Genomic DNA, 26187 nt, shown 5'->3' with positions numbered 1-26187 from the left:
CCTCAACTTGTAGTTGTGTAGAACTTCCAGCAAAACCCCATGTAATTCTCTTTTAGACATTTATCAGGTAAAGAACCTGCGATTAATACCAATGAAATCACGACAATTTTTTTTTTGTAATTAACGTTTAATAAGAACCTACCTTGAGATTTATTAAAACGTCTAGTTGGGAAGGAATTGCAAGATAGACAAATAAAATTTTATCTCCTTACAAATATCTGCCAAAAGACTGATTATACCTGAAACAAAATTTATACTTATAGGTAGATACTTTATGTTTTACTGTCATAAATAAGTGAGGGGAAGGATTAAGAAATAGTAAAATCTTTATACAATATATGATACATGCGATAGAAAGAGAACACCACTAAATAAACATAATAGGCCGCATATGCAACGAAGTAACTATATATTTTCAAAAGACTATCTCAAAAAAATTTCCATGCGCAACAAACTAATGAAAAGGCATGTTACACAATTTTCATCCTTCAGTTCAACATTAAAAATAAATGCAAAAGAGAGAAGACATGATAAAAATCAATCTAGTACAAAACTTGCCGCTAACATCCAAAGACTTCTATCTCTGCAAAAACATGATAAAACCAATCAGATATGAAGCCTCTTCAGAAGCAGAAAATTTATTGAGAAATCATACAATGCATTGTGTAACTTATTAACAAAATAAAAAACTGAATATGAATTCAACGCAGAGAAAAAAAAAAAATTTAGTTTTCTTATAGTACTGCATAACCGTTTGTATGTATCCACATCTACTACTCCTTGTTGAATTTGAATTCAAGTTTTTCATGTTTCCAACTTCCACCACGAAAGTAGCCGACAGTTTTAATAATAGATGGATTTCCCATCGGGTGGCAATGGTTGCCAAGAAATTAGTTACTAGCAATTAAAAAAAAAAAAAATTCAAAAATTTGAAGTGCTTCTGCGTAACCAAAACCATGTATAAATAAATCAACCAAGCACATAATAAAAACCAACAATCCAATACTCCGAACGTTTGGTGATCTTTTTCAATAAATTTCAAACTTGATTCTTGTTCTTCATTTCTTTCAATATTCAAAGCCTACATATCTTTTGATCCCAATATTCTCAAAAAAATGGAGCAAAGTGAGGGACCAATTGGGATCAAAATCTACAGTGCATCACAACGTGTCGATAATACTACTTCTTCTATGTACAATACTAATTTGCCACAAGATGTTCCAATCCCAGAATTGCCTCAACCACCAATTGGTGGCAAGAAAAGAAGAACAATGGCAAATGGGGTTCAAAAAACACTCTCAAAAACTTCATTGCTCGTGAATTTTCTCCCAACAGGAACACTTTTAACTTTTGAAATGCTCCTTCCATCAGTTTTTGGCAAAGGGGAGTGTTCTCCAATTACCACACTGATGATTTTGTCACTTCTTGGCATTTGCACTTTGTCATGCTTCTTCTTCCATTTCACTGATAGTTTTCGCGGTCCGGACGGGAAAGTTTACTATGGATTTGTCACTCCTAGAGGGTTGAAAGTTTTCAAGACTGGACTTGGTGTGGAAGTGCCAAAAGATGAAAGGTAATGTTAGTGTTAGTTTGCAATATTATGAGACATAAACCTCCATTGGCCATCTAGAAGAAAAGAAAAAAGACAAAAAACACAGATCTGTGACGGAATATTTCTGAATAAAGATTTTAATTCAAAAAATTGTTACAATTTTATGATTGTGACGGAAGATTTTCCTTCACAAAAATTGAGACATTTTTATGGTTCTGATGGAATATTTCTGATGAAAGAGTTCCCTTCACAAAATTTGAACTTTTATGGCAAAATTTTATGCATATGGACGAAATTTTTGATGATTTTATTCTTCAGTCACAATTTTTTTTGTGATGTTTGAATTTGTGACGCATTCTCTAGCGTCACAAATAATTTTTGTTCATGTAGTGAGTTGATTGACGCCTCAAAATCTTTCGCTTATTGTGTTTAATTCAATCTATTTGTTACTCTTTTTTTTTTTCCCTTTTTCAAATAGGTACATTGTGGGATTCACAGATTTCGTGCATGCACTGATGTCTGTTTTGGTGTTTGTGGCGATTGCATTTTCAGATCATAGAGTGACACTTTGTTTATTCCCTGGACATGCAAAAGAACTAGATGAAATCATGAGGAGTTTCCCATTAATGGTGGGAGTTATTTGCAGTGGACTTTTTCTTGTTTTTCCTACTACCAGATATGGCGTTGGATGTATGTCTGCTTAGCAATTTTCGAGTATTATTATTCTAGTTATTTTTTGGGGGATTATGTTTTGTAGGTTTTTTTTTGTGTCCTATTTTCCAAGTATATGTGTTGTATATTGTAATGTAAGCAATTTCTCTGTATTTTTAGTCAATTGGTAACAGTGGAACGATGTTTAGATCTATGGATTCTTAATTTATTGTATGTAAGGGCCTTTTTCTGTGAAAAGATGCATCCTTTCATCCCAATTAGTTGGATTCTTCGTTCTGATAAATTGATGTTATAATTTTGCAGACAAAACTTTACTTTTGCACCCATTACCAACTATATTTATTTTCTCTATTCTCCTAAAAAAAACACTCGTTCTTCTCCAAATTTCGACACTTGAAAAAACAAAACTATGTTTAAAGAATTTCTTATTTGCCTGGTATAAAGATTTAAAGACCTTAAATTTGATTGTGTTTTTAAAAATTTATTTAGACAAATTGTATAAGAAAGTAAAAGCAATTAAAGAAATTAACAAATAATTCAAGATTAAAATATAATTAAACAACTGTATTATAAATAAAAATTGCTATTAGTTGTGTCAAGATGCAATTTGGAGATGCTTGCTTTTTTAGGGATCTTTGAAGATGATTAACGAAAGTGATTGTTGAAATACTAAGATAAGATGAAGCCTATTTTAAAACTTACTATAATATTGTGAAACATCAAGCAAATATCAAATGTCGCAACTCAAACAATTAGATCTGTATCGTGATTTTGAAGCCATAGCAATAAAAATCGTCGACATGAAAGTTATAGCCCTTTGAAATACCTTTTCAACCATGATTTTCAACCGTTTAAAGATCAGGTCAAACAGAAAGGCATATGAAGCAGGAATGTAAACAAATTGTTTAAATGGATATCAAGCCAGCTTAGACACATTATTGAAGATTGTACGTATTTGTTGAAAGCCAACAAGGCCACCATTAGACATGTCTAGAGGGAGGCAAATCAACGTGCCGACTTTCTATCAAATGAAAAACACAACCATGAAGCCGAGACTTGAATACTTTGGAGTAAGGCATTTAAGAACATGAAATTTCTTCTCTTAACATACTTAGATCTTATTGCTTATAAATGAATTTAGATTTATATTTCTTACCCCCTCCGTCCCAAAAAGATTGTGATTTTTTTCTTTTTAGTTTGTCCCAAAAAGATTGGCACCTTTCTATATTTAGAAACAATTTAACTTTATGAGATGATTTACAACCACAGAAATATCTAAGGCTTGTTTTGGATCACACATGTCAAAAGTCTTTCTTTATTTTTAAAATTTTGTGTCAAGTTAAACTAAGATAATTTTTTTTAAGACTGAGGGAATATTTAATTTGTTTTACCACTTTGCCAGCAAAAGTAAACAAGAAATTGACATAAATAGTGAAACAGAAAGAAAAAGAGGATCACACATTAGAGTGGTCCAGTATTTATTAATTAAGGAGTATAAGATGGTACCACATATGGTAACTAGCCAGATCTCTAGCAATCCCTCTTTGCAATATCGATCATTGTTGGTCCAAAGTACTCCACGTGACATTGTCAGTAGCAGCCAGCAGCTGTTCTAATGCCTGCCCCTATTTATGACTTTGCAGGAAAACCAAGTACATATACATTGCATGTTTGAACAAATGGTTGAAAGGAGGGAACGTTGACATTGTACAACCTCCACCACACATCAAATCTATCACTTCAACAAGATAAGGCCAATACGCATATGGCTTGTACATTTAAAATCTACATGCATCTCAAAATTGCCACATTCTTCTCTGTATCATTCCAATTTGTACTTAGTCATATTAGTCATGACAACGGATATGAAGCAAGTGTTAATACTCCCAAGATTTGTGCTGAATTCTGGTCATGAAATGCCTCTTATAGGCATGGGAACAGCACCAACAGAACTTACCTTACCACCAAAGGATCAATTAATCTCCATTTTTGTTGATGCTATTGAAACCGGTTATCGACACTTTGACACCGCCGCGGTCTATGGCTCCGAGGAAGCTGTTGGCGGAGCAGTGGCAGAAGCGCTACAGCACGGACTCATTAAGAGCCGTGAAGAAGTGTTCATTACATCCAAATTATGGTGCACGGACACACACCCCGACCTTGTTCTTCCTGCCCTAAAAAATACTCTCGCGTGAGTTTGCTCATATTGTCGGTTCTATATTCAGATAGAAAAAGATTACTGTAATAGATCAATATCTTCTGTAAATTAATACTGGTCATTGGTCAATTTATGATATGAATCGATCCTCTTAATACACAAGATCATAGTGCTAGAGAAACTAATTATTTACTCTTTCTATGTTAATTTATTTGGCAATATTTCCTTTTTAGGCCTTTTTAGTACCGCTAGTTATGGCATGTTTAAGGCCACAAACTTTAAAAGTCTTATAGTCACGCAAATGCTAAGACCACGAGTTTCAAAATTATTCTTTTCTTTATTAAACTTTGTATACAGTTAAACTATACCACATAAATTAAAACGTGCGGAGTATCGATATTATTGCTATTTATTCTTATTTATTTGTTAATAGTATTGGACTTAGACATGACTAAATGAAGTGACATGAAAGTGAGGCTTCATATAATATCAGTGATCGTAATATCTTGGCAGTTGAAGTACAATTGTTGTTGTTCTTGGTAGAACTTGATACATACATGAAATAATTATATTTCACATGTTTTGTCAACTTTATATTTCAATCTTTTTTTTGGTTACCAAACACGAGTATCAAAAAATCTTGGTAGGAAGCTAGGGATGGATTACTTGGACTTGTACCTAATACATTGGCCAGCGAGGATGAAGAAGAACGACAGTGAAGAAGAGATAAAGATAGAAGTAAAGGATGTACTTCCATTTGACATGAAAGGAACATGGGAAGCCATGGAAGAATGTTACAAATTAGGTTTGGCAAAGTCTATTGGTGTATGCAACTTCAGCTGCACAAAACTCTCTCAACTACTGCACCATGCCACTATTCCTCCTGCAGTTAATCAGGTACTGTTTCAATTTATGTGATATACTTTCTGATTTAATAGATTTGCCGACAAAATCATGTTTCCTTTATTGAAAATATTTTAACTTTAAATTTCTCATTTATCTTTAGTGAGATGATTTGTGGCCACACAAATGTTTATAACTTGTTTTAGACCACAAATTTCAAAAGTATCTGTTTTCTTTTTTAAATTCCGTATTCAGTCAAACAACCCTCCATAAATTGAGAAGACGGGAGTATACATATAACAGGATTCTGAAAATTCAATGAATGGGTCACTAAAGATTTATTGCCATACTGACTTGTTTAAACTATAAATTTAAAAAATCTTTCATTTTTTTTTATCTTAAATTTGGTTTCCAATTAAACACCATTACATAAATTGAACCGAAGAGGTGATATAATAAAAGTTCTAAAAATTCAATGAATGGGGTAGTCATATGAGCACAAACACCATAGATCGGGGACCAAATTCAAATGACCTGTTAAAGCTCAAATTCTCACTGTACTTCATGAAACGTTCAATTATTTTGAAGTGTAATTTTAAGTTTTAGTCATGTTAATACGCTGATTGTGAATTAATTTTAAGTTTTGGTCATGTTAATACGCAGATTGTGAACGCATTACTTTTAGGAGAATTTTGACCATATCATAGATTTTTATAACAATTACAATATGATTATTATTAGTGATATTTCTTATTTACATTAAACTTAATTTCACGTTTAATTTTTTTTTGGTATGATAATGACATGAGTTGAATTGAGATAAGAAAGTACAGTAAGTGAGAATCATACAATCGACTCCAACTTCTTTGAAAATGAGGCACATAAATAGTTATTGTACATTTTCTTCATCACAATGTACTGTACTTAACGTGTCAGCTACTCCCTCTTTCCCAAAAAGATTGTTTTTCTTTCCTTTTTAGTTTGTCCCCAAATTATCATCTTTCTATATTTAAAAACAATTTAACTTTATGAGATGATTTACCACACGTGCATATCTAAGGCTTATTTTAGACCATACATTTCAAAATTCTTCCTTTATTTCTGAAACTTTGTGCCAAATCAAAAGAGGACAATCTTTTTGGGACGGAGGGAGTATTATTTTTAGTAGGTTTCAAATTAACACTTGTCGAATCAAGAAATTAAATAACTCAACGTAACTACGTTCGAACCAAGAAATGAAAAAACAAAGTCGTATGAATTAAGTTTGCTTGTAATGACTTTATTTATGCTTCATGAAATGTTTTCAATCATTTTGAAGTGTATTTTCAGTATAAATTATCATCAGTCAAAAAATGACAAAGATTAGAGAAATGATTAATTAATGACAGGTGGAAATGCATGTTGCATGGAGGCAAGAAAAGATGTTAGAGTTTTGCAGGGAAAAGGGAATACTTGTAAGTGCATGGTCTCCACTTGGAGCTAATGGGATACCTGTCTGGGGCAATCATGCTGTAATGCAAAACCCTGTTCTAAAAGACATTGCTATTCATAAACAAAAGAGCATTGCACAGGTATTTAAAAATGAAAATTTAAGGGTCAAAAATACACCTCAAGTATCACTTTATTTTTTAATTTTCTACCTGAACAATCAGGTGTGCGAGCTTCTTACCTAAACTATCACCAACTAGTTAGCAAAACACAGCTCAACTATCAATTGTTCACTTTTCCTGCCTCAACCATCAAGTAGGAAAAGCGAAAAAATTGATAATAGCATTAAGCTTATGAGCATAATTGGGCCACGATAAGCTATAGTGAGAAACTCTCCTACCTGATAGTTCAAGTAGGTTGAGGTGATTTTTGACCCTTATCTCAAAAAAATTATCACTCGATATTTACATCAAATTATATCATTGATTTTATCCATATTTATAGGTTGCATTGAGGTGGGTATATGAGCAAGGAGTTAGTGTATTAGTGAAGAGTTTTAACAAGGATAGGATGAAAGAGAACCTTCAAATTTTGGATTGGGAACTAAGCAATGAAGAAATCGCGCGGATACAAGAAATTCCTCAATGCAGGGGATTCAAAGCTGAGATTTTTGTTCATCCAGACGGACCATACAAATCAATAGAGGAATTCTGGGATGGCGAACTATAAATGTTACTGCTACTCATTCCGTTTTGCAATTTTTTTCATTGTTTATGTAGGTGTTCAAGAAAAATCAACTCATATCAACTTAATAAGTCGACATGATTTCTCATTTGGTATGGTTTGTAATGCAACTATAATTAAATTGAATAATTGGTTTGATTTGGTAGCAATTAAAATGTACAAAATTGAACCGTTACTAAAAGTGAATGAACAATGCATGAATAGGTATGATTTATAATTATTTTCACCGTTTTCATCATTTGCTATTGTGCAGTCAGGCTTAGGATTGGATTTTGCTTGAATAGGCTACATTCTCTGAAAGCTTATCGAATAGGGGCATGACTTTACTTTTGTGATTTGTTCCTTCGGGTTTTCATGTTAAAAATACTTGGTGAATCTAATTTTTTTCAGCTAATGTTTGTGAAAGAAATAAAGATTTTGTCTTACTTTCTCCTTTATCTGGTTACTACTTTCTTGGGCAAATTAGAGATATCTTGACCAATGTCACGCTAGTTATCATAAACACAAACATATTCTACTCTTTTGTCTGTATCAATCAGTCGCATAAACCACATTCTATCACTTGTTACTAAAGATCATAAGATGGATGAACAATCCAAAAGATCGGCAAAAAAAAGGCAAAAACAGAACAACAGCTAAAATGGAAACCAAGAAAACTTGATAGCAACCCGTCAACTCAGCTTCATTCAAATTCAGCCCCTTTTTCTCCATCCTGTACAGACCCACAACCATCTTTGGCATCGAAGGCAAACAAAAATAGTGCAAGTTTCTGTCGCTTAAATTTAGGGCGACACCACAGATACATAAGAAGCTCAGCAGTCAAAGACATAAACATAGTACCAGGGACAAGACTGAAGACACTGCAAACCCAAATCGAACTAAGAACACCAGTAGCTGTATACAGTATCAGAAGAGTCGGATATATTGGAATTAGCAGCAATTCTTATGTTCACTTAAGGATTGCAGTTGCTACAGGATGTAATGCAGACAAGAACTCCAACATAAAAATATCCTGTAGTATACATCAATCCTCTCCATCACTCAAGAAATGGGTACAAGAGATCGTGTGATTTACATACAAAATAATCACCGTACATAGTGTGCCCATGCTCTATACAACATAAATGCCCCTACACTTGGCTCTCTTTATAATACAGATCCCTTCCCCAACATCTTCACTAATCAATATCTAGTGGTATATTTAACAAGCTAACCTAATCACCTACTTATATCAATATGCTAGTAACTACTCTACCGCCTAGTACAACAATGTGGTATAAGCATGACCTTGGCCTCTTCTTCCCGACCTATTTAATATTCCACCTCAAGTACGTTTCCTTGGTCAGCTACTAGAAAAAGTCAGCAGGAAGTTTGTCAAATCTTAGTTATAGACACTTCTGAGCCTTCAGAACTCAAACGAAAACTACTTTGTGTTAATCGCCACAACATAAAGCTCGTTTTTTCTCTTCAATCTTTTGCCAAAGACAGAGCATCTCTCTAGGGCCTTGGTAATGTGCAATAACATAACCATCACGGCAACCTTCATTAAAAATCCTCTCTTCCTTTTCATACTTCACTTCCAGCCCTTTTTTCTTCATTTCTGAAATCCAGATGCCCATAGCAACATCTTCCAGCTTAAACATCTGCATTTCAAGGAACTTGTAGCATTTAGAATTAACTGGGAGATACAGGACCTGAGTGGCTGATTGATATATTTTCATATGTAAACTTCACTCGCTTAAATGACAGTTGGATATATCGAGAGAGAATGGTTCACTTTACCTTTAGGCGACCTTTTCTCTGTTTCGAGCTGATTGTTCTTGCTATATCGCTGGAGACAACATAACCCGGTCCATGTGCCCAAGGAGGGTAAGTTTCTTCAGGCCATTCCTATACATCAACAAACAATAAAATTGAGTTTCATTTCATGATCAAATTAGTGAGAATTGTAGTTGTTGCTATTACAGATGCCCTTTCCCCATTGCTGACCACTGCAATAGAGTAGGGTGAAATTGGCTATGAAAGATGAGATAAATGATGAATATGTTCACCTCTGGACTGATAAACCACTTGCTGTCCTGACTCCTATGAGGATGGGAATCTGCATTAATAAGACCATATAGCAATCCACGAGCCACGTTAATCCTCTCCATAGAAGATAAGATTTCATCCACCCGAACAAATGCATCATCATCTGTCTTCATGACAAACTTTGCAGAAACGACCTCTGTCTGTCCAATAGACGATGTCAACAAGGGGAGCACAAGATACTCCATGAGTTAGGAAGAGACAGGATTTTACCCCAAAAACACAGATGGCAACGGTCTTCCAAGTGATAAGACTGTAGTAATCAACAAAAGGCATCAGCTGGATGTCTCCATATGTCCTAGCCTCATTCCAGAGCTCTCCATTCACCATTTGGTTTTTATGCTACAGATGCATAACAAAGAATATCTTGTCAATTGAAGTTTCACTTATTGAAATCTAATGTGACTTCTAATGAACAGCAGAACATGGAACTATGGCACTTGCAACCCAAGCCCAACCATCCGGTAATTAGGGATCAAATAGGCATCGCCATTGAACACTACATTATCTTCAAACCAATGGTAATTTCACATTATGGAGTACAAAGAAAAGAATCACTCACCAAGCCAACAAAAAACCGCACTGCAACTTGTCCAGACCGCACCGCATCATATTGCATCCACGTTCTACGGACAGCCATTCTACGTTTGAAATTATTTGCGGTAGAAAATACACCAATAAAGAGATCTAGTCTTTTTCGTGGAGGAAGAGGAGCTGCTTTTAAGGCTTCCAAGTCATTTATATGCTCTGAATCCTCTGATGTTGGTAAACCACTTGCGACAACAGAAATTAATTTTATGTCTCCCGATATCCTCACTTCACTTATGAGCCATGGTTCCAAAGTCTGATAAGATATACATCCAAATTAACGGAGATTCCAGTGAAACAGAACAATTATGATGATGCAGAAATAACCATCATAAAATTCTGAGCAACAAAGAGGAGAAAAGGAAAAATGGGGGAAAAGATTACTTCACGGAAAGCAAAAGATGTTATGTGTCTTCCATCTACTGTCATATGAATTCCTTCAGAGCCTACTCTCAGAGTGGCAACCGAGAGATATCCTTGCTTGAAAGGAAAGTATTTTCTTGATTTAGCCCCATCCTGAACCAAGCTAGATTTATTTGTTGCAGTGACATGCCGGGTAGCCATGACATTACCTACCATCTCATTGCATTGGTCTAATTCATCCACTGACAAAAAGGTAAATAATGTTAGTAATAATGCAATGAGCACAGGGTGAACAAGTGAGGACATCAATGAAGCTGAAAAAGATAATAAAAGGAGGCAAACAGAAACATCATCAAGACATCAACCAGAGAATATTGTGATGAAACCTTAAAATGTACCAGTCATATAGACCTGTTATCTTTCTTGGTAGAAAACAGAGGGGCAAAGGATAAAATGCAATTTTAGAAATTATTTCGACTCTCCAGGAAAAAGACCAATCAGATTTTAACAAATTGGAGAAAGGATTTGCAGCACATCTCCTATGGCTTATGCAGCAATGGAGAAATAAATTAATAAGTAGGTTAAAAGGAGACAAAAGTTTATTATCAATATCAACAGGAAAGAGACGATGAAAGAACATACTAGGCGGGCATACTGAAAAAATGAAATTAGGAAATCTTCTTTTATAAGGAATGAAAATAGGAAATCCTACAAGCATTTAAAGAGTTCAGACTATCTTCAGAATGTTTAGTATAATATGAGCACACAAATAAAATTCCCAAACATTTGCAGGATCTAGACCTCAACAGCTGACATCGACTTCAAGGATAATAATTTTATTTCCAATTATGGCATGCCCAATATGATTGCAGTTAATTGAGCACACAGGAGGATGCAGCATCCTTCTAAAGCACAAAGAGTTGCAAGTCGGTTGAAATAGTTGAAAAAAGTGCTGGGAAATGAGCTTCAAAGCTTGAACTTCTACTTTAAGGAATGAACTTCCTTAGTGAAGGGGGGGAAAAAACTATTACCTTTCTTGCTCTTTTCATCCGAGGGTGACGGACAGCGCTCCTCTTCACCCCAGTCATGTGCAATTGTCCAGGTGTTTTGTACAATTACGGGATCCTCAGTTATTTTATCACCATGGAGCCTAACATTGTAGTGCAGAATAACAGGAGGCTCTGGTTCACCTGGTAGTGGCTCACCAGTCAAATCCACCTGAAAATTCCCAAGAAGACCATTTGGAATGCCAATTATTGTGATGGAAGAACCCTGAGTCAGACCACAAGGAAGCCGTAACTTAAAGCCGCCCGCATCAAGTTCTGTAGCATTGGTTTTGCTAAGAAAATGAGGACATTGTTTCTGTTTCCCTGCCTTAATTGAACTATCATTTGCATCAAATTTTTCCCTCTCTACTGCACTCATGAGGTTGTTCCATGCAACACTGGCTTCCTTAACTGCCTCTATAGAATTAGGTAAGACTAGATTATGAGTAGTTAACCTTTTCAATTGATACCACGTAGACAGAGATTGTTGCTCCTGAGCTGACAGGTTCCTCTCAATAAAAAGATCAGATACAACAATTTCAGCAGATATTACTTGAGTAATAGTTTCTGGATGGTGAGCTGCCGGAGGAGCCATAGCATTTATCCATTCAAGAGGATTTGTCATATTGAAGTAGAGAGAACTTGTAACATAACTTTCCTTGACAGGTTTCCTCATCACACAATATCCCAAAACCAAAAACATCAACAGGGATGTAATTAAAATACCACAGTACCATTTCTTCATTTCTATTCTCAATACAACTACTAAATCATTTAGCACTTAATTCAACGAATTCCAAACTAGATGAGCCCCAAGAGTCAACAGAAGAGTAGCACCTGCAACAGTATGCCCAGATATGTCACAGAACATTAGCAGCTGCAACAGTATGCCTAGATGGCCAAATGCTAAACAGTTTAATAGCTTATCTCATTATGTGCATATGCTAATGAGAAGAAAAGAACCACAATTATCTTGAAGAACAACACCAAATCTTAATCATGTGAGTCCAGTGCTGAATCAGTTTAGGTTAATAGTACAGTAGAAAAGCCAAAAAAAAATGATGCTTGTTTCTTCAGAACACCAAATAAGGCACGCACTATTACATTGTTCCCCCGATTGGAGGTCAAATATGGACGGTAGGTGAGATGAAAAACATACTTAAATATGAGATTGGAGATTCAAAGTACACTGCCCAAGAAAACTTCGAACCTAGTTGTCTGCCTGGCTGATGATCATTTGGGGGCTGTTCTTGAACATAAAGATGTAGTTTTCCAAGAATGAATAGAACATCTAAAGGACCTATGCTTTAATACAAGTCCCCTGTCAGTGGATAATAGATTGAACACAGAATATGGTTTTAAATAAAGGACCAAAATGCTCCAAAGGAAAGATGCCAGACAACTGGAATGCAGAAAAGTATGTTCCTAGCTATATTGAAATATAAAGGGCAGCAGCCAAAAGCAGTGTCTGCAGTTTATATAACTTGGAGAAGTTTCAGTAGCACTTTAATAACAAAGACAAGAAAAAAAACGAATCTGTCAAACACACTAAGGCCAGCCAAGTCAAGAAAAAAGATTCAAAGATTATAACAAAAATTAACCATAACTGTTCTACTTTGATATACGAAGATGATAGCATTATCTATTCTGCCTGATATTCTTAGACTGACAAATAAAGGAAAAAAAGAGGCTTCGAAGAAATGATTAAACATTTACAAAACCTGCTGCTTGACCATCCTAATGCATTTCTGGTCCCTTTTCTAAGTGTAATTACCTTTTATTAACAGGATCGCGAAAAGGAGAAAACAAAAAAAGAAAATTTTGCAGCTTCCAGGATCATGTAACAGTGGAAAGAAATGAAAACGAACATTGAGGGCGATCATGAAAAGGAATAGTATCATACAAGCTCTAAATAAACATCCAAAGTAAAACTACAGATAATAACTAGGCGCTAATAAAACTACAGATAATAACTAGGCGCTAATAAAACTACAGATAATAACTAGGCGCTAATAAAATATGATACTAGTTCCTTGCCCTGTCTTCTAAGAAAATTAAATACTCATAAACTATTTCCAAGATTTTAGACACTGAAATGCTATATATTAAATTGTGGTTAGTCTTCAACATACCAGTATTTTATACTAAGCAATGCCAAGTTAAGAATAAACAACAAACCAATTAACATAACAGACAAAAACAATTTATATCGGCACAAAGCGCGAGAACGTTCAGTACTCAACTGCCAGTTCAACTTCAGATCTCAATCTCAACATACAAAGGGAAAAAACAGTGGAAATACTTAACTTAAAGATGATTCAAAAAAAAAAAAAAAAAAAATATATATATATATATATATATATATGAGCACCAAACTTGTGAAAAACAAAAGGATACTTTACTTAATCCTAATCATAGTTATCACATAAGTACATTTCCTCTATATTCCACTAGAACGGCTTAAAACTGAAAGATAAACAGAAGAAATTTCCGATTAAAACTCACATTATGTTAAAAAAATTAACCGACACTTTTAACTTCCAAAAAGCAATTTAAAAAAAAAAAAAAAAAAAAACATACATACCTTATAGAGTACTGCAAATTTGAGAAATGGAAGAAATTCTCGAAATACACAGATCGAAGTGTTTGAAACTGAAAAAATTGCTAAAATTAAAGTTAGCAACATTTTATACAATCAAAAACCGAGAAAAACGGCGTAGTTTGAAAGTATTCTCGAAATGTAGAGACAGAACTGCTTATAACTGAAAAACAAGCAGGAAAAATCACAGTAACAAAGGAAATTCCACAAAAATTAGAAAAATCAATTAAATCCAAACTTAAAAGCACTTCAACTCTGCAAACTAAGAAAAACGAAGTAGTTCCAGAGTATTCCCGAAATGTACAGATCAAACTACTTAAAACTGAAAAATAAGCAGTAAAATCTACAGTAACAAAGGAAAATTCCAGTCAAAAAGTTGAACAGTAATCACACTGCTAAAATCAAAGTTTAGCGAACATTTTCTACACTCAAAAACGAGAAAAACGAAGCAAATTTCGAGCGTATTACCGAAAATGCAGAGATCAAACTGCTTAAAACTGAAAAGTAAGCAGCAAAATCAACAGTAATCAAAAATTTGAACAATCACACTGCTAAAATCAAAGTTAGCGAACATTTTTTTTCTGCTAATTAAAAACGGTACCTAGAGAGTGGTGAGAATGATTATGTTGAAGAAAAAAACACTTGGATATTTGTGTAAACTAAGAAAATGAACATTGAAGAGTTAAAAATAAAAAGAAAAAAAGTGAGAGAGAAGCAAAAATAAAAAGAGAGAGAAAGATGATTTATGTGTGGGACCGTTGGTGTGTCATTGTCGCTTCGAGACTTCAAGTCTACGCCTAATTGCAAAGAAAACTGCAAACGGAAGGGATGGAATTGATTGATTTATTAAACGCGGAGGGAAAACACTCGTTTAATTGTAGTTTCTATTTTGCAAGTTACTCTCTCTGTTCAGATTTAATTTTTTATTTATTATATTCAAAGAGTGATATAATAAAATTTTAGTTCTATTTTTAGCTTGTTATCAGGCGTGTCAAGTCAATGAGTACATGACAGGTAAAACTTGATTGAGGAAATATTAAAAATAGTGTCCATTTTTATTTATGCAATTTAGAGAATTAAGAAATAATTTCTCATTTTATATTTATTACTTTAATTTTTGAGCTGGTGACTGCACAATTTTTTAAAATATATTTAATTTACTTTTTTAGACAGTTTATAATAATAATAATTAGGAATGACAATTATCATTTTATTTATTGTCAAACATGCTCCAGTAACAGTTGATGGAAAAAAGTAAGAGCCCGTTTGGATTGGCTTATAAGTTGCTTATGTTTTTTAATTTTTTTAGTGTTTGGACCAAATTTAAAATCATTTTATGCTTAAAATAAGCTCAAAAAAATAATTGACCCATTTGACTTACCTTATCTAAAAAGTTTTATAAGTGAAAAAAAATTTATAAGCTACAAAAAATAAGTTAGACTACCCAACTTATTTTTTTGAATTAATGTTCGAAATGATTTATAAAGATAAGCCCATCCAAACAGGCTCTAAATAGTCTTTTGATGAAGTGACAACTGTGAGAACAAGGAAACCGTACCTATTTGTTTGTGGAAAACGACTTAAATAAATAAATGAGAAAATTAAAGAAGAAATTAGGGATAATGGAAATTTCTTTTGATGAATGAATTTTAGCCATGTCATTTTTTTCTTTTGATTTCAATCCTTTGGATATTTAACCTTTGTTTAACTGAAATGTGTGTTTTAATCTTTTTATGTAGGAGATATGTTATATTTGAATTGTTTTAGAATTATATTACCGAGAAATACAAAGTGACAATATACACTTACCATAACTCATGGAGTAATTTAGTAGTTGAACGATAAATAATTATGATAATTTGTGAATATTCGCTAGCGAAGGAATCTAAAGTACACATTTCAATTAATTGCAGGTTAATGTATATAGTCAGACATCACAAGAGTCAAAATCATAATTTATTAATAATTGAGGGACCAAAAGTGCTATTACCCCCAAGAAATTATTTTGGTTTTATAACTTTATTACATTAATTTTCTCTTTAATTACAAGGACCTTAGTTATTGTTAAAAATACTCTCTCCATTCTGTATACTAGAAATAAATTTTCCTTTTTACTTTTCTATTTTATCAACAAATAAAGAGATCTTGAGCCGCATTTGGATGCTTAAAATAAGTTCAAAAAAAAAAAAAAATTGGGGTAGCTAACTTTTTTTTTTTTTTTGGCTTTATAAGTTCGTTTTTAACTTATCGCTTTAAATTGCCCAAACGGGTCTAATTATTTTTTAGGCTTATTTTATGACAAAATGACTTTAAAATGACTAAAAACTCAAAAAGTTCAAAACAACTTATAAGTCAATCCAAACGGGCTCCTTTTTATAAAAATTTATCCGTATCATAAAGTAAATATTTCCTTAAACTTATATGACGAATACAAGTGAAGGTGCTAAGGTTGAGACGTCTCATGTTCGATTATCATTTATTTATTCGTGAAAACTTCATTTAAGTATCTCCTACTCCTAATAAATCATGAACTAAATTCGAATTATTCCCAATAAGTTCGTAAGAACTGAATCCACCTTTTGCATCAGTATGAATAAAGATCAACTTTTTTGACCATGGACTTACGTTCAATTTTATATGTTGGTATTCTTTACATTGATGTGTGTTAGACTGTCAAATTAATTACAATGACCAATGCGGTATATACCTAATGTGTTTTCTTATGAATTGACCAGGAAAAAATTAGCATGTCTAGATTCGAACTTCGAACAATTGACGCTTCGTTTTGAATATTGGTGAAAAGAAAGAATGGTCTTTAGCCACCAACATGTCCCCACACGGACCTTTCTTTTAATTCAATTCAAAGATTTAACTTTGCAAATTAAACTATTACTCTCTCTGATTTAATTTATGTGAATCTTTTCGGAGTAAGAGGATCAAATTTTATAAATTTGACGGTTTGTAAAAATAAAATTTATATATTTAAAAACTACAAAAAAAATCTATAAGTCATGATAATTTATAATTCAAATAATTTAGCAAAAATATAAGAAAAATGTGATCAAAGAAACACCCCGTAGACTCCCCAAATAATAAAAGGTTCACATAAATTGAATGCTTGATGTTAAAATGTTGCATGTGATAGTACAGACTCAACATGCCATCAGATGGAAACTTTTTAATGTGAGACCCGGAGTAGGTTAGGACTTGATTTCAATGAGTAGAAATCTGATCTTCAAATTTTTTTATAATAAAAAGTTGTACATCTCTCGTGTAAAAACGTATTCGCATCAAGTGTTTACATCAAATCAATACAATTTACCATGATCAAGTGATTTAATGAAGTAAAAATACATGTTAATTGATCACCCTATGTGGGCAAAAGAATTCTAAATCCAAACACATAGCATGCATAAATTGGTCTGATATAAACATTTGTGCAAGTAAATTTTGTCTCTTTGTTATTTTTGTTAAAAGAACTACTTCATATATCATGTTTTCACTTCTTTTTTTTTAGTGCGGGGGGTGGGGGTGGGGGGTGTGGTGTAAAAGGGTATCAAAGAAGAGAGTTGAAAATAAAAGGAAGGAATCAGGATGGCGCAAAAGCACCAATCGCTGTGACCATTCAAATACGCATAGGTACAAATATTCCAAGGTGCACAATTTAATTTGACTTGTCCAAAAGTAAAAAAGAAAGTGATTTGGTCAAAACTCAAAACATGATTGAAATATATATAAACAATTGAATATTTGATCATTCTTTCTGAATTTAGATGTTTATGTGGATAAATTTGGATAGAGGGATTTAGCACCGTATTTTACATTCATAGGTTTAAATTCCTTCTGTCTATTAGCATAGACCTATGAAATTATTGTAGTTAAAATACTAATTCATCTCACTTTTTTGCTCTTTGAAGATTCATTTGAAGTGACACTAGCTAGGTTGAAAATGTGTCATTTTCTTTCCTATGAAAACATGCCATTTAAAATTCCAAAAAATTTGAAATCTCCTCATAAGTTCATCCAAAATAATTTAGATTACGAATTACGCTCATTGCTACTCAAAAGAGTTCAGAAATAGCAAATTTAACCTTAAAAAAATAAAATTTTCTAACTTTTACCTCTACCCGTTCCACTTATAGAAAATTTATAAGGCTCCACTTGACACATGGACTTAATATTTACATATACAATTCCTTTTCACTGATTTTCGTCTTCACTTTCCAAATGAGTTTGTTCAGGGGCGAATGTAACTTTGTTGATGGTTTGATTAAGGTTCACCGCATTATTTACATTTCGAAATACACACACGTACACTCATAGCATAATACTTTTCAAAATGCATTCTCTCATATAACTCGCACCGATATCATGAAGAAATAATGTATCCATTGATATTTCGTATCACTAACTCAAATCATTTTTTCAAAAACTAAATATTATTTGCGTGCATACTTTCATTTCATTGAATTTAGAGTTGGGGAAAGATCATGGATGCCCCTCAAATAAAAAAAATTACCCGCCCCAGTAAAAAATTAAAAATATTTATCCGAGATGCCCCCTAGTTATGATACCAACATGGTATATAAATATACTAAGATAGTATCATGGAAGATGCTTCAGTCCTTCTCTTAGTCCTCCATGATGCCATCATGGTATATAAATATACCGAGACGGTATTATGAATGATCATGTTCATTTATTAAAAATGACACACTTTTTTCGAAAAAAAAAAACCTTTATGATATCATCGTCTTATATACATATACTGTGATGGTATCATCAAATCGCTTTAATTCTTCAATGAGACACTTTCGGACCATGCGCCAGTGGTATATAAATATAATGAGAGATCGTAGAGGACTACTTAGGTCCTTCTTCTTGCCCTCCATGATACTATCATGATATATAAATATATTGCGATGGTATCACAGAGAGGAAGGGGTTTGGCTGAGGGGTATCTTTGGGTAAATACTTTTAGCCGGTGAGGATAGAAGCAAAAATAGTTTGGGAGAGGGCATGGGCGGGTAAATATTTTGTATTTTGGGGGCAATTAGTGATGTTTTCCCGTTAGATTTTCGTATGCAACGTATGTCCCATTGCTAGTCTAATTTTTTTTTTTTCGGGGAGGGAGGAAGTAAATGAAACAAGAAAGGAAAAATTAGAATAAATTAGATTCTTTGAGGTCAGTTGTGACTGTGCTTTCTGGCTGACGAGGTTTTAAGTTAGTTTTGTGGCTCATTTGGTAAAACCTTAAATTGAAAGCAACAACTACAAGCATAAAACAGTAATTAGGTATGCTTTAAGCAAGTCTTCTGTGTGTTGTTTTTTTTTTTTTTTTTTTTTTTTGGGGACAAGATGTGTCGGTCAAATCTGATAAATAATATTATACTTTTGGCACCACAACAACAACATCAAATAAAAATAATAACATCAGTTACAACATGAATTATATAATAATAATAATATTTACGGTTGTATTGTAACAAAAGTTACCTTGTGAATTCTGCCAAAAAAAGAAACATAAACGAAGTGTGTAAAAGCTGTAGATTAAATTGTAATACAAAGCGCATGCAAAATGGAACTTTCCTTTTTGGTTTTCTGTACAAAAATTGGTCAGACAACTCCTAACTAATCCTAGTAGTAGAGTAACTAGAGTTATTAAAAGGCCAAAGCACAGTAATGACACTTTCCGTGGTCATCCACTTAACTCACGCCTTTAAAGTGCATTTCTTGTTCCATTTAGACACTTTAGCTGGGTCATTCCTATTCCACTTAGACACTTTTTGCACTGTTATCGGAGCAAAACCAACACCAGTCGTCTCCTACGTGGCTTAAGTGGCCAATTAAATTATGCCAGCTCATTTAAATTGTACAACTCAATTAAATTCAAGTACAACTCATTTTAATTGTAAATTCACTAATTTGTAAATTCGTGGAGTTTTGACCATTAAATTGGGGCTTTTGGGCTGGTTGGATATGCAATGAGGTGGCGCCCCCTTTGGTGTTGATTCTGCTCCAATAACTGTGCAAAAAGTGTCTAAGTGGAATAGAAATGACCCGCGAAGTGTTTAAATGGATGGGCAATTTCACTTTAGGTGCTTGATGAAGAAGTGAATTACTACGCAATGTGTCTGTCGATGGGTTTGGCCTTATTAAAATAATAGCATGTACTTAGAATACTTTTCATGTACCCTAAAGTTACGCTAGTAAACAATACACAACGTTTAATATAAAATGATTGTCAGTGTAACGATGACAAGTCTACAACGTTGATAGTTGCATTTCATTTAATTTCATTTTTTCATTTATTTCATAAACTCACCTGCCCAGTGCTCCTCCAACCAAACCAACAAAAAAAAAAAAAAAAAAACAAGAAAATAGATTATATGAATTAGTTGGTGTTCTTCTCTACGGCAAACGTAACAAGAAAATAACTTTTCTCAAACTTATAGGGAAAAAAAAAAAAGTTCCATACTCGACAAAATAGATGAGAAATCCAAATAAACGACAATCATCATGATCTAAGAATATTTCGATTAAATAATGATTTTACGATTACTAAGTTGCATGACGTTAAGAAAATCGTTTAAGAGTATTTATAGTCATGTTCACATATCACTTAGTTATCTCCATCTTGTTACGATCTTAGCATATTCGAAAGCTCAAAATTATTTTACCAGACATCTCGATAGTATTATTTTATTTTTTCAAAAAATAAATATTATCTCAAATTGAATAGATTAAAAGAACGTCACAAATAGTGATAAATCTACTTTACATTCTTGCTAGGGTGATGTTCGACTTACATCAAGTTTTCTTTTTCTTCTTTCAATCGACTCTTTTTCAGTCCATCAAAGTAAATTAGCCCCCCCGCCCCCAAAAAAAAAAAGTCTTGGTGACTAAGCTTTTATCCATGGGATTGTCAAATATCGACAACATAGTAATATGTGTTGTTTGTGTTTTAAAGCTCCCTTGTCTTACCCGTAATTAAAGCTGTCTATTGTGATTTAATAATTCAAAGTTTTATTTAAAATTGTAAACCTAAGCAAACGATATTGACGAGTGAAGACATGTGGCCGGCGGGATGGAAAAAGTTGGTCAAGGATTAATATAATCTACCTTTTTATTCTTTATGCTTTTGTAAATTTGCACAGTAAAGGGTGGCGTGCAAAATGATTTTACAGAGTTATTTATAACTGCGACGAAATTGCATTTAGCTATTTCAAAAGCATTAACTGCTACTTAGAATACATTTTGACTAGCTTGCTATAGAAGGTCACGTTATATCGGTAGTGTAATCTTTTTACGTTATTAGTGTATCCTCCCTCCGTCTCAATATTTGTCATTCTTACTAAAAAATACTTGTCGCTTTATTTATCCAAGATAAAATTAAGTAGTTTTTTCCCATTTTATCCTTGTATTAATTACATCAATGGACTGATTTTATGAGTTCACAATCTTTGACTCTTTATTAGGGGTGTTAAGTCAATGAGTACATGACAAGTAAAAATTGACCGAGGGCATATTAAAAATAGTGTCCATTTTCATTTATGCAGTTTAGAAAATCAAGAAATAATTTATCATTTCATATCTATTTTACCTTTATTACTTTAATTCTTGGATTGGTATCAGCACAGCTTTTAAAGTATATTTGATTAATTTCGATTGTTTAGATGATTTATAATAATAATTATGGATGATATAATACAAAAAACAAAAAAAAAAAAAAAAAAGAAGAAGAAAAAAGTGTCAGAGAAGCAAAAATAAAAGGGTGTGGACTGGACTTCAAGTCTACGCCTAATTATAAAGAAAACTCCAAACGGAAGGGAAAAACATTCGTTTGATTAATTTCTATTTTGCAAGTTACTCTCTCAGTTCATCTTTAAATTTTTCATTTATTATATTGAAAGGGTAATATAATAAAATTTTAGTTTTATTTTTGGCTTATTATCAGACAAGAGTGTCAAGTCAATGAGTACATGACAAGTAAAACTTGACCGAGGACATATTAAAAATAGTGTCTATTTATATTTATGCAGTTTAGAAAATTAAAAAATAATTTACAATTTTATCTTTATTACTTTAATTCTTGAGTTGGTGACTGCACCATTTTTTAAAGTATATTTAATTTACTTTTTTAGACAGTTTATAATACTAATAATTAGGAATGACTGACAATTATCATTTTATTTATTGTCAAACATGCTCCAGTAACAGTTGACGCAAAAAAGTAAATAGTCTTTTGATGAAGTGACAACAAGGAAACCGTACCTATTTGTTTGATGGAAAACGACTTAAATAAATAAGTGAGAAAATTAAAGAAGAAATTAGGGATAATAGAAATTTCTTTTGATGAATGAATTTTAGCCATTTCATTTTTTTTTGTGCTTTCATATGGGAAGCAATTTTTGTCCTTTCAGTTATTACTAAATTTTGATTTCAATCCTTTGGATATTTAACCTTTGTTTAACTGAAATGTGTGTTTTAATCTTTTTACATAGCAGATATGTTATATTGAATTGTTTTAGAATTATATTACCGAGAAATACAAAGTGACAATATACACTTACCATAACTCATGGAGCAATTTATTAGTTGAACGATAAATAATTATGATAATTTGTGAATATTTGCTAGCGAAGGAATCTAAAGTACACATTTCAATTAATTGAAGGTTAATGTATATAGTTACACATTTCAATTAATTGAAGGTTAATGTATATAGTCAAACATCACAAGAGTCAAAATCATAATTTATTAATAACTGAGGGACCAAAAGTGCTATTACCCCCAAGAAATTATTTTGGTATAATTACATTAATATTCTCATTAATCACAAGGACCTTAGTTATTGTTAAAAATACTCTCTCCATTCTGTATACTAGAAATAAATTTTCCTTTTTTACTTTTCTATTTTATCAACAAATTAAGAGATTTTTGTATTTTGTATAAAAATTTATCCTTATCATTAAGTAAATATTTCCTTAAACTTATATGACGAATACAAGTGAAGGTGCTAAGGTTGAGACGTCTCGTGTTCGATTATCATTTATTTATTCGTGAAAACTTCATTTAGGTATCTCCTACTCCTAATAAATCATGAACTAAATTCGAATTATTCCCAATAAGTTCGTAAGAACTGAATCCACCTTTTGCATCATATGAATAAAGATCAAATTTTTTGACCATGGACTTATATTCAATTTTATATGTTGGTATTCTTTATATTGATGTGTGTTAGACTGTCAATTTAATTACAATGACCAATGGGGTTAGGGTATATACCTAATGTATTTTCTTATGAACTTGACCAGGAAAAAATTAGCATGTCTATGTTCAAACTTCGAACAATTGACACTTCGTTTTGAATATTTCTACTATTAAGAAGCATGGGTTGGGGCTCCCTTTTCGTCGTCCGTTGTGGGGCCCCTCCATGAAAAAAACCCTCCATGAAAAAAAAATATATATTTTGGCTCCATATTAAACAACCCATAATTTAAAAAAAAAAATTAAAACAAAATTGTACCAAAAAAAAATTGCGGGCCCCATATATATTAAACAACAACTAATATTAAAAAAAATTGTGGACCCCATATTAAACACCAACCAGTATTAAAAAAAAAAATTGGAACACACCACATCCAAACTCACGGAAAAAAAAATTAAAACAAAATTGTACCAAAAAAAAATTGCGGGCCCCATATATATTAAACAACAACTAATATTAAAAAAAATTGTGGGCCCCATATTAAACACCAACCAGTATTAAAAAAAAAAATTGGAACACACCACATCCAAACTCACGGAAAAAAAAGTGAACCCCATATTAACAAAATTAAGCAATATTAAAAAAAAAAGTGAATCTCATAATAAAAAAACAAACAATATTAAAAAAAATGTGGGCCCCATATTAAACACCATGCGTATTCATAGCAAACACTGATATAATAAAGTTTTAAATATGGAGCACAAACTACAATGTTATATTAATCGTGTTTTGAACATAGTTTCCCATATTGACAAAATCAAGCAATATATAAACAAAAAAAAAAAAAAGTGAATCCCATATTAAAAAAATAAACAGTGTAAAAAAAAAAAAAGTGCAAACTTTGTATTCTTAGCAAACACTAATATAATAAAGTTTTAGATACGGAGCACAAATTACAATGTTATATCAATCGTATTTTGAATATAGATATATATATATATGTTATATGCGTAAAAAATAGTCAAATTAATAATATCAAAAAGGGCGGGCTCCATACTAAACAACACTAGGGAATATAAAAAAAAAAAACTATATAAACGTAGGTTTAGACCCATGCTTTATCGTAAATCATTCCTTAAAAAAAAGGGACCTTATATTATTACTTTTCTTCAAAATATTTAATTCGATTCTTTATTCGTAAATACGTCATTTATTTATTATGTTTACTAAAATAAATATACTTAAAATATATATTTTTTTAAAAATAAGATACAATTTAATTACTTTTTTATTTTTATTCTTACTCTAATAAATGTGAAAAGAGATTAATATCAAATGAAGATCAAATAATGAATAAGATAAATTAGTCAAATTATAATTCTAATTTACGTTTCCTTAAAAAATTATACAAAAGACAACATGACAAGTAAAATGAGCTAAACCGAAAATATTTACTAAAATGTAAAATTAATTTAATAATGTGAATTAAAATTATCCAAATAAAAATTTGATAAAAAATAATAAGTATTTTACACTTTTAAATTAATCGAATTAAAATTAAAAATATCAATGATGCTCAAATATTGCTATTATTTTATCTCAAAGAGAGGAAAATAATTTTCTTTTAAACAAGTCTTCTCTTTTAAAAAGTATTAATAAATTTTCGTAGCAAACACGAATAAAATAAAGTTTTAGATACAGAGCACAAACTACGCTGTTATATTAATTGTATTTTGGACATAGTATATATATATATATATATATATATATATTATTTAAACACAACTATATATACATAGATTAATTATATGTCGAAGTGTTGGGCGTGCGCGGCAAGACGCATAGGCCATCTAGTTGGTGAAAAGAATGGTCTTTAGCCACCAACATGTCCCCACACGGACTTTTCATTTAATTCAAAGATTTAACTCTGCAAATTAAACTAGGAGCCTGTTTGGATGGGCATCTTTTATAAATTTGTTTTAGAACATAAAAAAAAATAAGTTGGGGTAGTCTAAGTTATTTTTTTTTGACTTATAAGTCAATTTTTTCGAACTTATATTTCAACTTTTTAGATGTTGCTTAAGTCAAATGGGTCAATTATTTTTTGAGCTTATTTTAAGACAAAATGACTTTAAAATTTAGTAATTAAACATTTCAAAAAAAAGTGAAAACGAACTTTGCTTAAAGAACTTCTCAGCCAATCCAAACGGGCTCTAGTACTAGTATTGCTTGACATTAAGATGTTACATATGATAGTACAAACTCAACATGCCATCAGATGGAAACATTTTAATGTGAGAACCGGAGTAGGTTAGGATTTGATTTCAATGAGTAGAAGTTGCACATCTCTCATGTAATACATATCCGCATCGGGTGTTTATATCAAATCAATATAATTTATTATGGTTAAATTATTTAATGAAGTAAAAATGCATGTTAATTTATTAATTGGAGTGGATAAAGAAACTATATATTCAAACACACATCATATTTGTATTTGGTCTGTTATAAAAACCCGATACGGATAATTTTTGCCTCTTTGTCATTGTCGTCAAGAGATACTATTTCATAAATCATGTTTACACGTTTCTTCGTCCCCTTTTTTTTTTTTTTTTCCTTTTTTGAGGTAAAAAGAGATATCAAAGAAGAGACTTGAAAATAACAGAAAGAATCAAGATGGTGCAAAAGCACCAATCGCTATGACCATTCAAATACGCATAAGGTACAAATATTCCAATTAGGTGCACAATTTAAATTGACTTCTCCAGAAGGAAAAAAAGAAGTGATTTGATCAAAAACTCAAAATATTATTTATATATATATATAAACATTTGAATATTTACTTATTCTTTCTGAATTTAGATGCTTGTGTGGATAAATTTGGATAGAGGGATT

At 32.0% G+C, this 26187-nt stretch overlaps 3 protein-coding genes and 1 long non-coding RNA gene across 11 annotated transcripts; 2 read left to right on the top strand and 2 right to left on the bottom strand.

Moving 5' to 3' along the window:
* Window positions 1–353: 353 nt before the first annotated feature.
* LOC132066820 (protein DMP8-like) lies at window positions 354–2443 on the top strand. The gene is made up of 2 exons (XM_059460021.1): window positions 354–1573; window positions 2031–2443. The coding sequence occupies exons 1-2, from the start codon at window positions 1116–1118 to the stop codon at window positions 2254–2256; spliced, it is 684 nt and encodes a 227-aa protein (XP_059316004.1). The 5' UTR covers window positions 354–1115; the 3' UTR covers window positions 2257–2443.
* Window positions 2444–3910: 1467 nt separating this feature from the next.
* On the top strand, window positions 3911–7617 carry LOC132067925 (methylecgonone reductase-like). 2 transcript variants are annotated; one of them, XM_059461336.1, is made up of 4 exons: window positions 3918–4415; window positions 5030–5279; window positions 6614–6796; window positions 7158–7617. In XM_059461336.1, exons 1-4 carry the CDS (start codon window positions 4078–4080, stop codon window positions 7380–7382), a joined length of 996 nt encoding a protein of 331 aa, XP_059317319.1. In that variant the 5' UTR covers window positions 3918–4077; the 3' UTR covers window positions 7383–7617. The 2 variants fall into 2 exon arrangements, with proteins under 2 accessions (XP_059317320.1, XP_059317319.1); XM_059461337.1 differs by lacking the exon at window positions 6614–6796 and having other exon boundaries at window positions 3911–4415.
* On the bottom strand, window positions 6673–7181 carry LOC132067926 (uncharacterized). Its single transcript, XR_009417258.1, has 2 exons — window positions 7054–7181; window positions 6673–6865 (listed from the first exon to the last, which is right to left on the bottom strand). It is a non-coding gene; the product is annotated as an uncharacterized LOC132067926 (long non-coding RNA).
* Window positions 7618–8296: 679 nt separating the features above from the next.
* Window positions 8297–14843, bottom strand: LOC132067923 (beta-1,3-galactosyltransferase GALT1). 7 transcript variants are annotated; one of them, XM_059461332.1, is made up of 9 exons: window positions 14683–14843; window positions 14067–14134; window positions 11468–12782; window positions 10458–10678; window positions 10048–10329; window positions 9699–9827; window positions 9449–9628; window positions 9180–9287; window positions 8297–9040 (listed from the first exon to the last, which is right to left on the bottom strand). In XM_059461332.1, the coding sequence occupies exons 3-9, from the start codon at window positions 12225–12227 to the stop codon at window positions 8831–8833; spliced, it is 1890 nt and encodes a 629-aa protein (XP_059317315.1). In that variant the 5' UTR covers window positions 12228–12782; window positions 14067–14134; window positions 14683–14843; the 3' UTR covers window positions 8297–8830. The 7 variants fall into 7 exon arrangements, with proteins under 7 accessions (XP_059317315.1, XP_059317316.1, XP_059317317.1 ...); XM_059461333.1 differs by having other exon boundaries at window positions 11468–12319; XM_059461334.1 differs by lacking the exon at window positions 14683–14843 and having other exon boundaries at window positions 11468–12319; window positions 12693–12782; window positions 14067–14484.
* Window positions 14844–26187: the final 11344 nt, after the last annotated feature.

This window comes from Lycium ferocissimum, chromosome 8, assembly GCF_029784015.1.
Source record: "Lycium ferocissimum isolate CSIRO_LF1 chromosome 8, AGI_CSIRO_Lferr_CH_V1, whole genome shotgun sequence".
Lineage (NCBI taxonomy): Eukaryota > Viridiplantae > Streptophyta > Magnoliopsida > Solanales > Solanaceae > Lycium > Lycium ferocissimum.
Note: the sequence above shows the minus strand (reverse complement) of the source record. Positions and strands in the feature narration are given on the sequence as shown.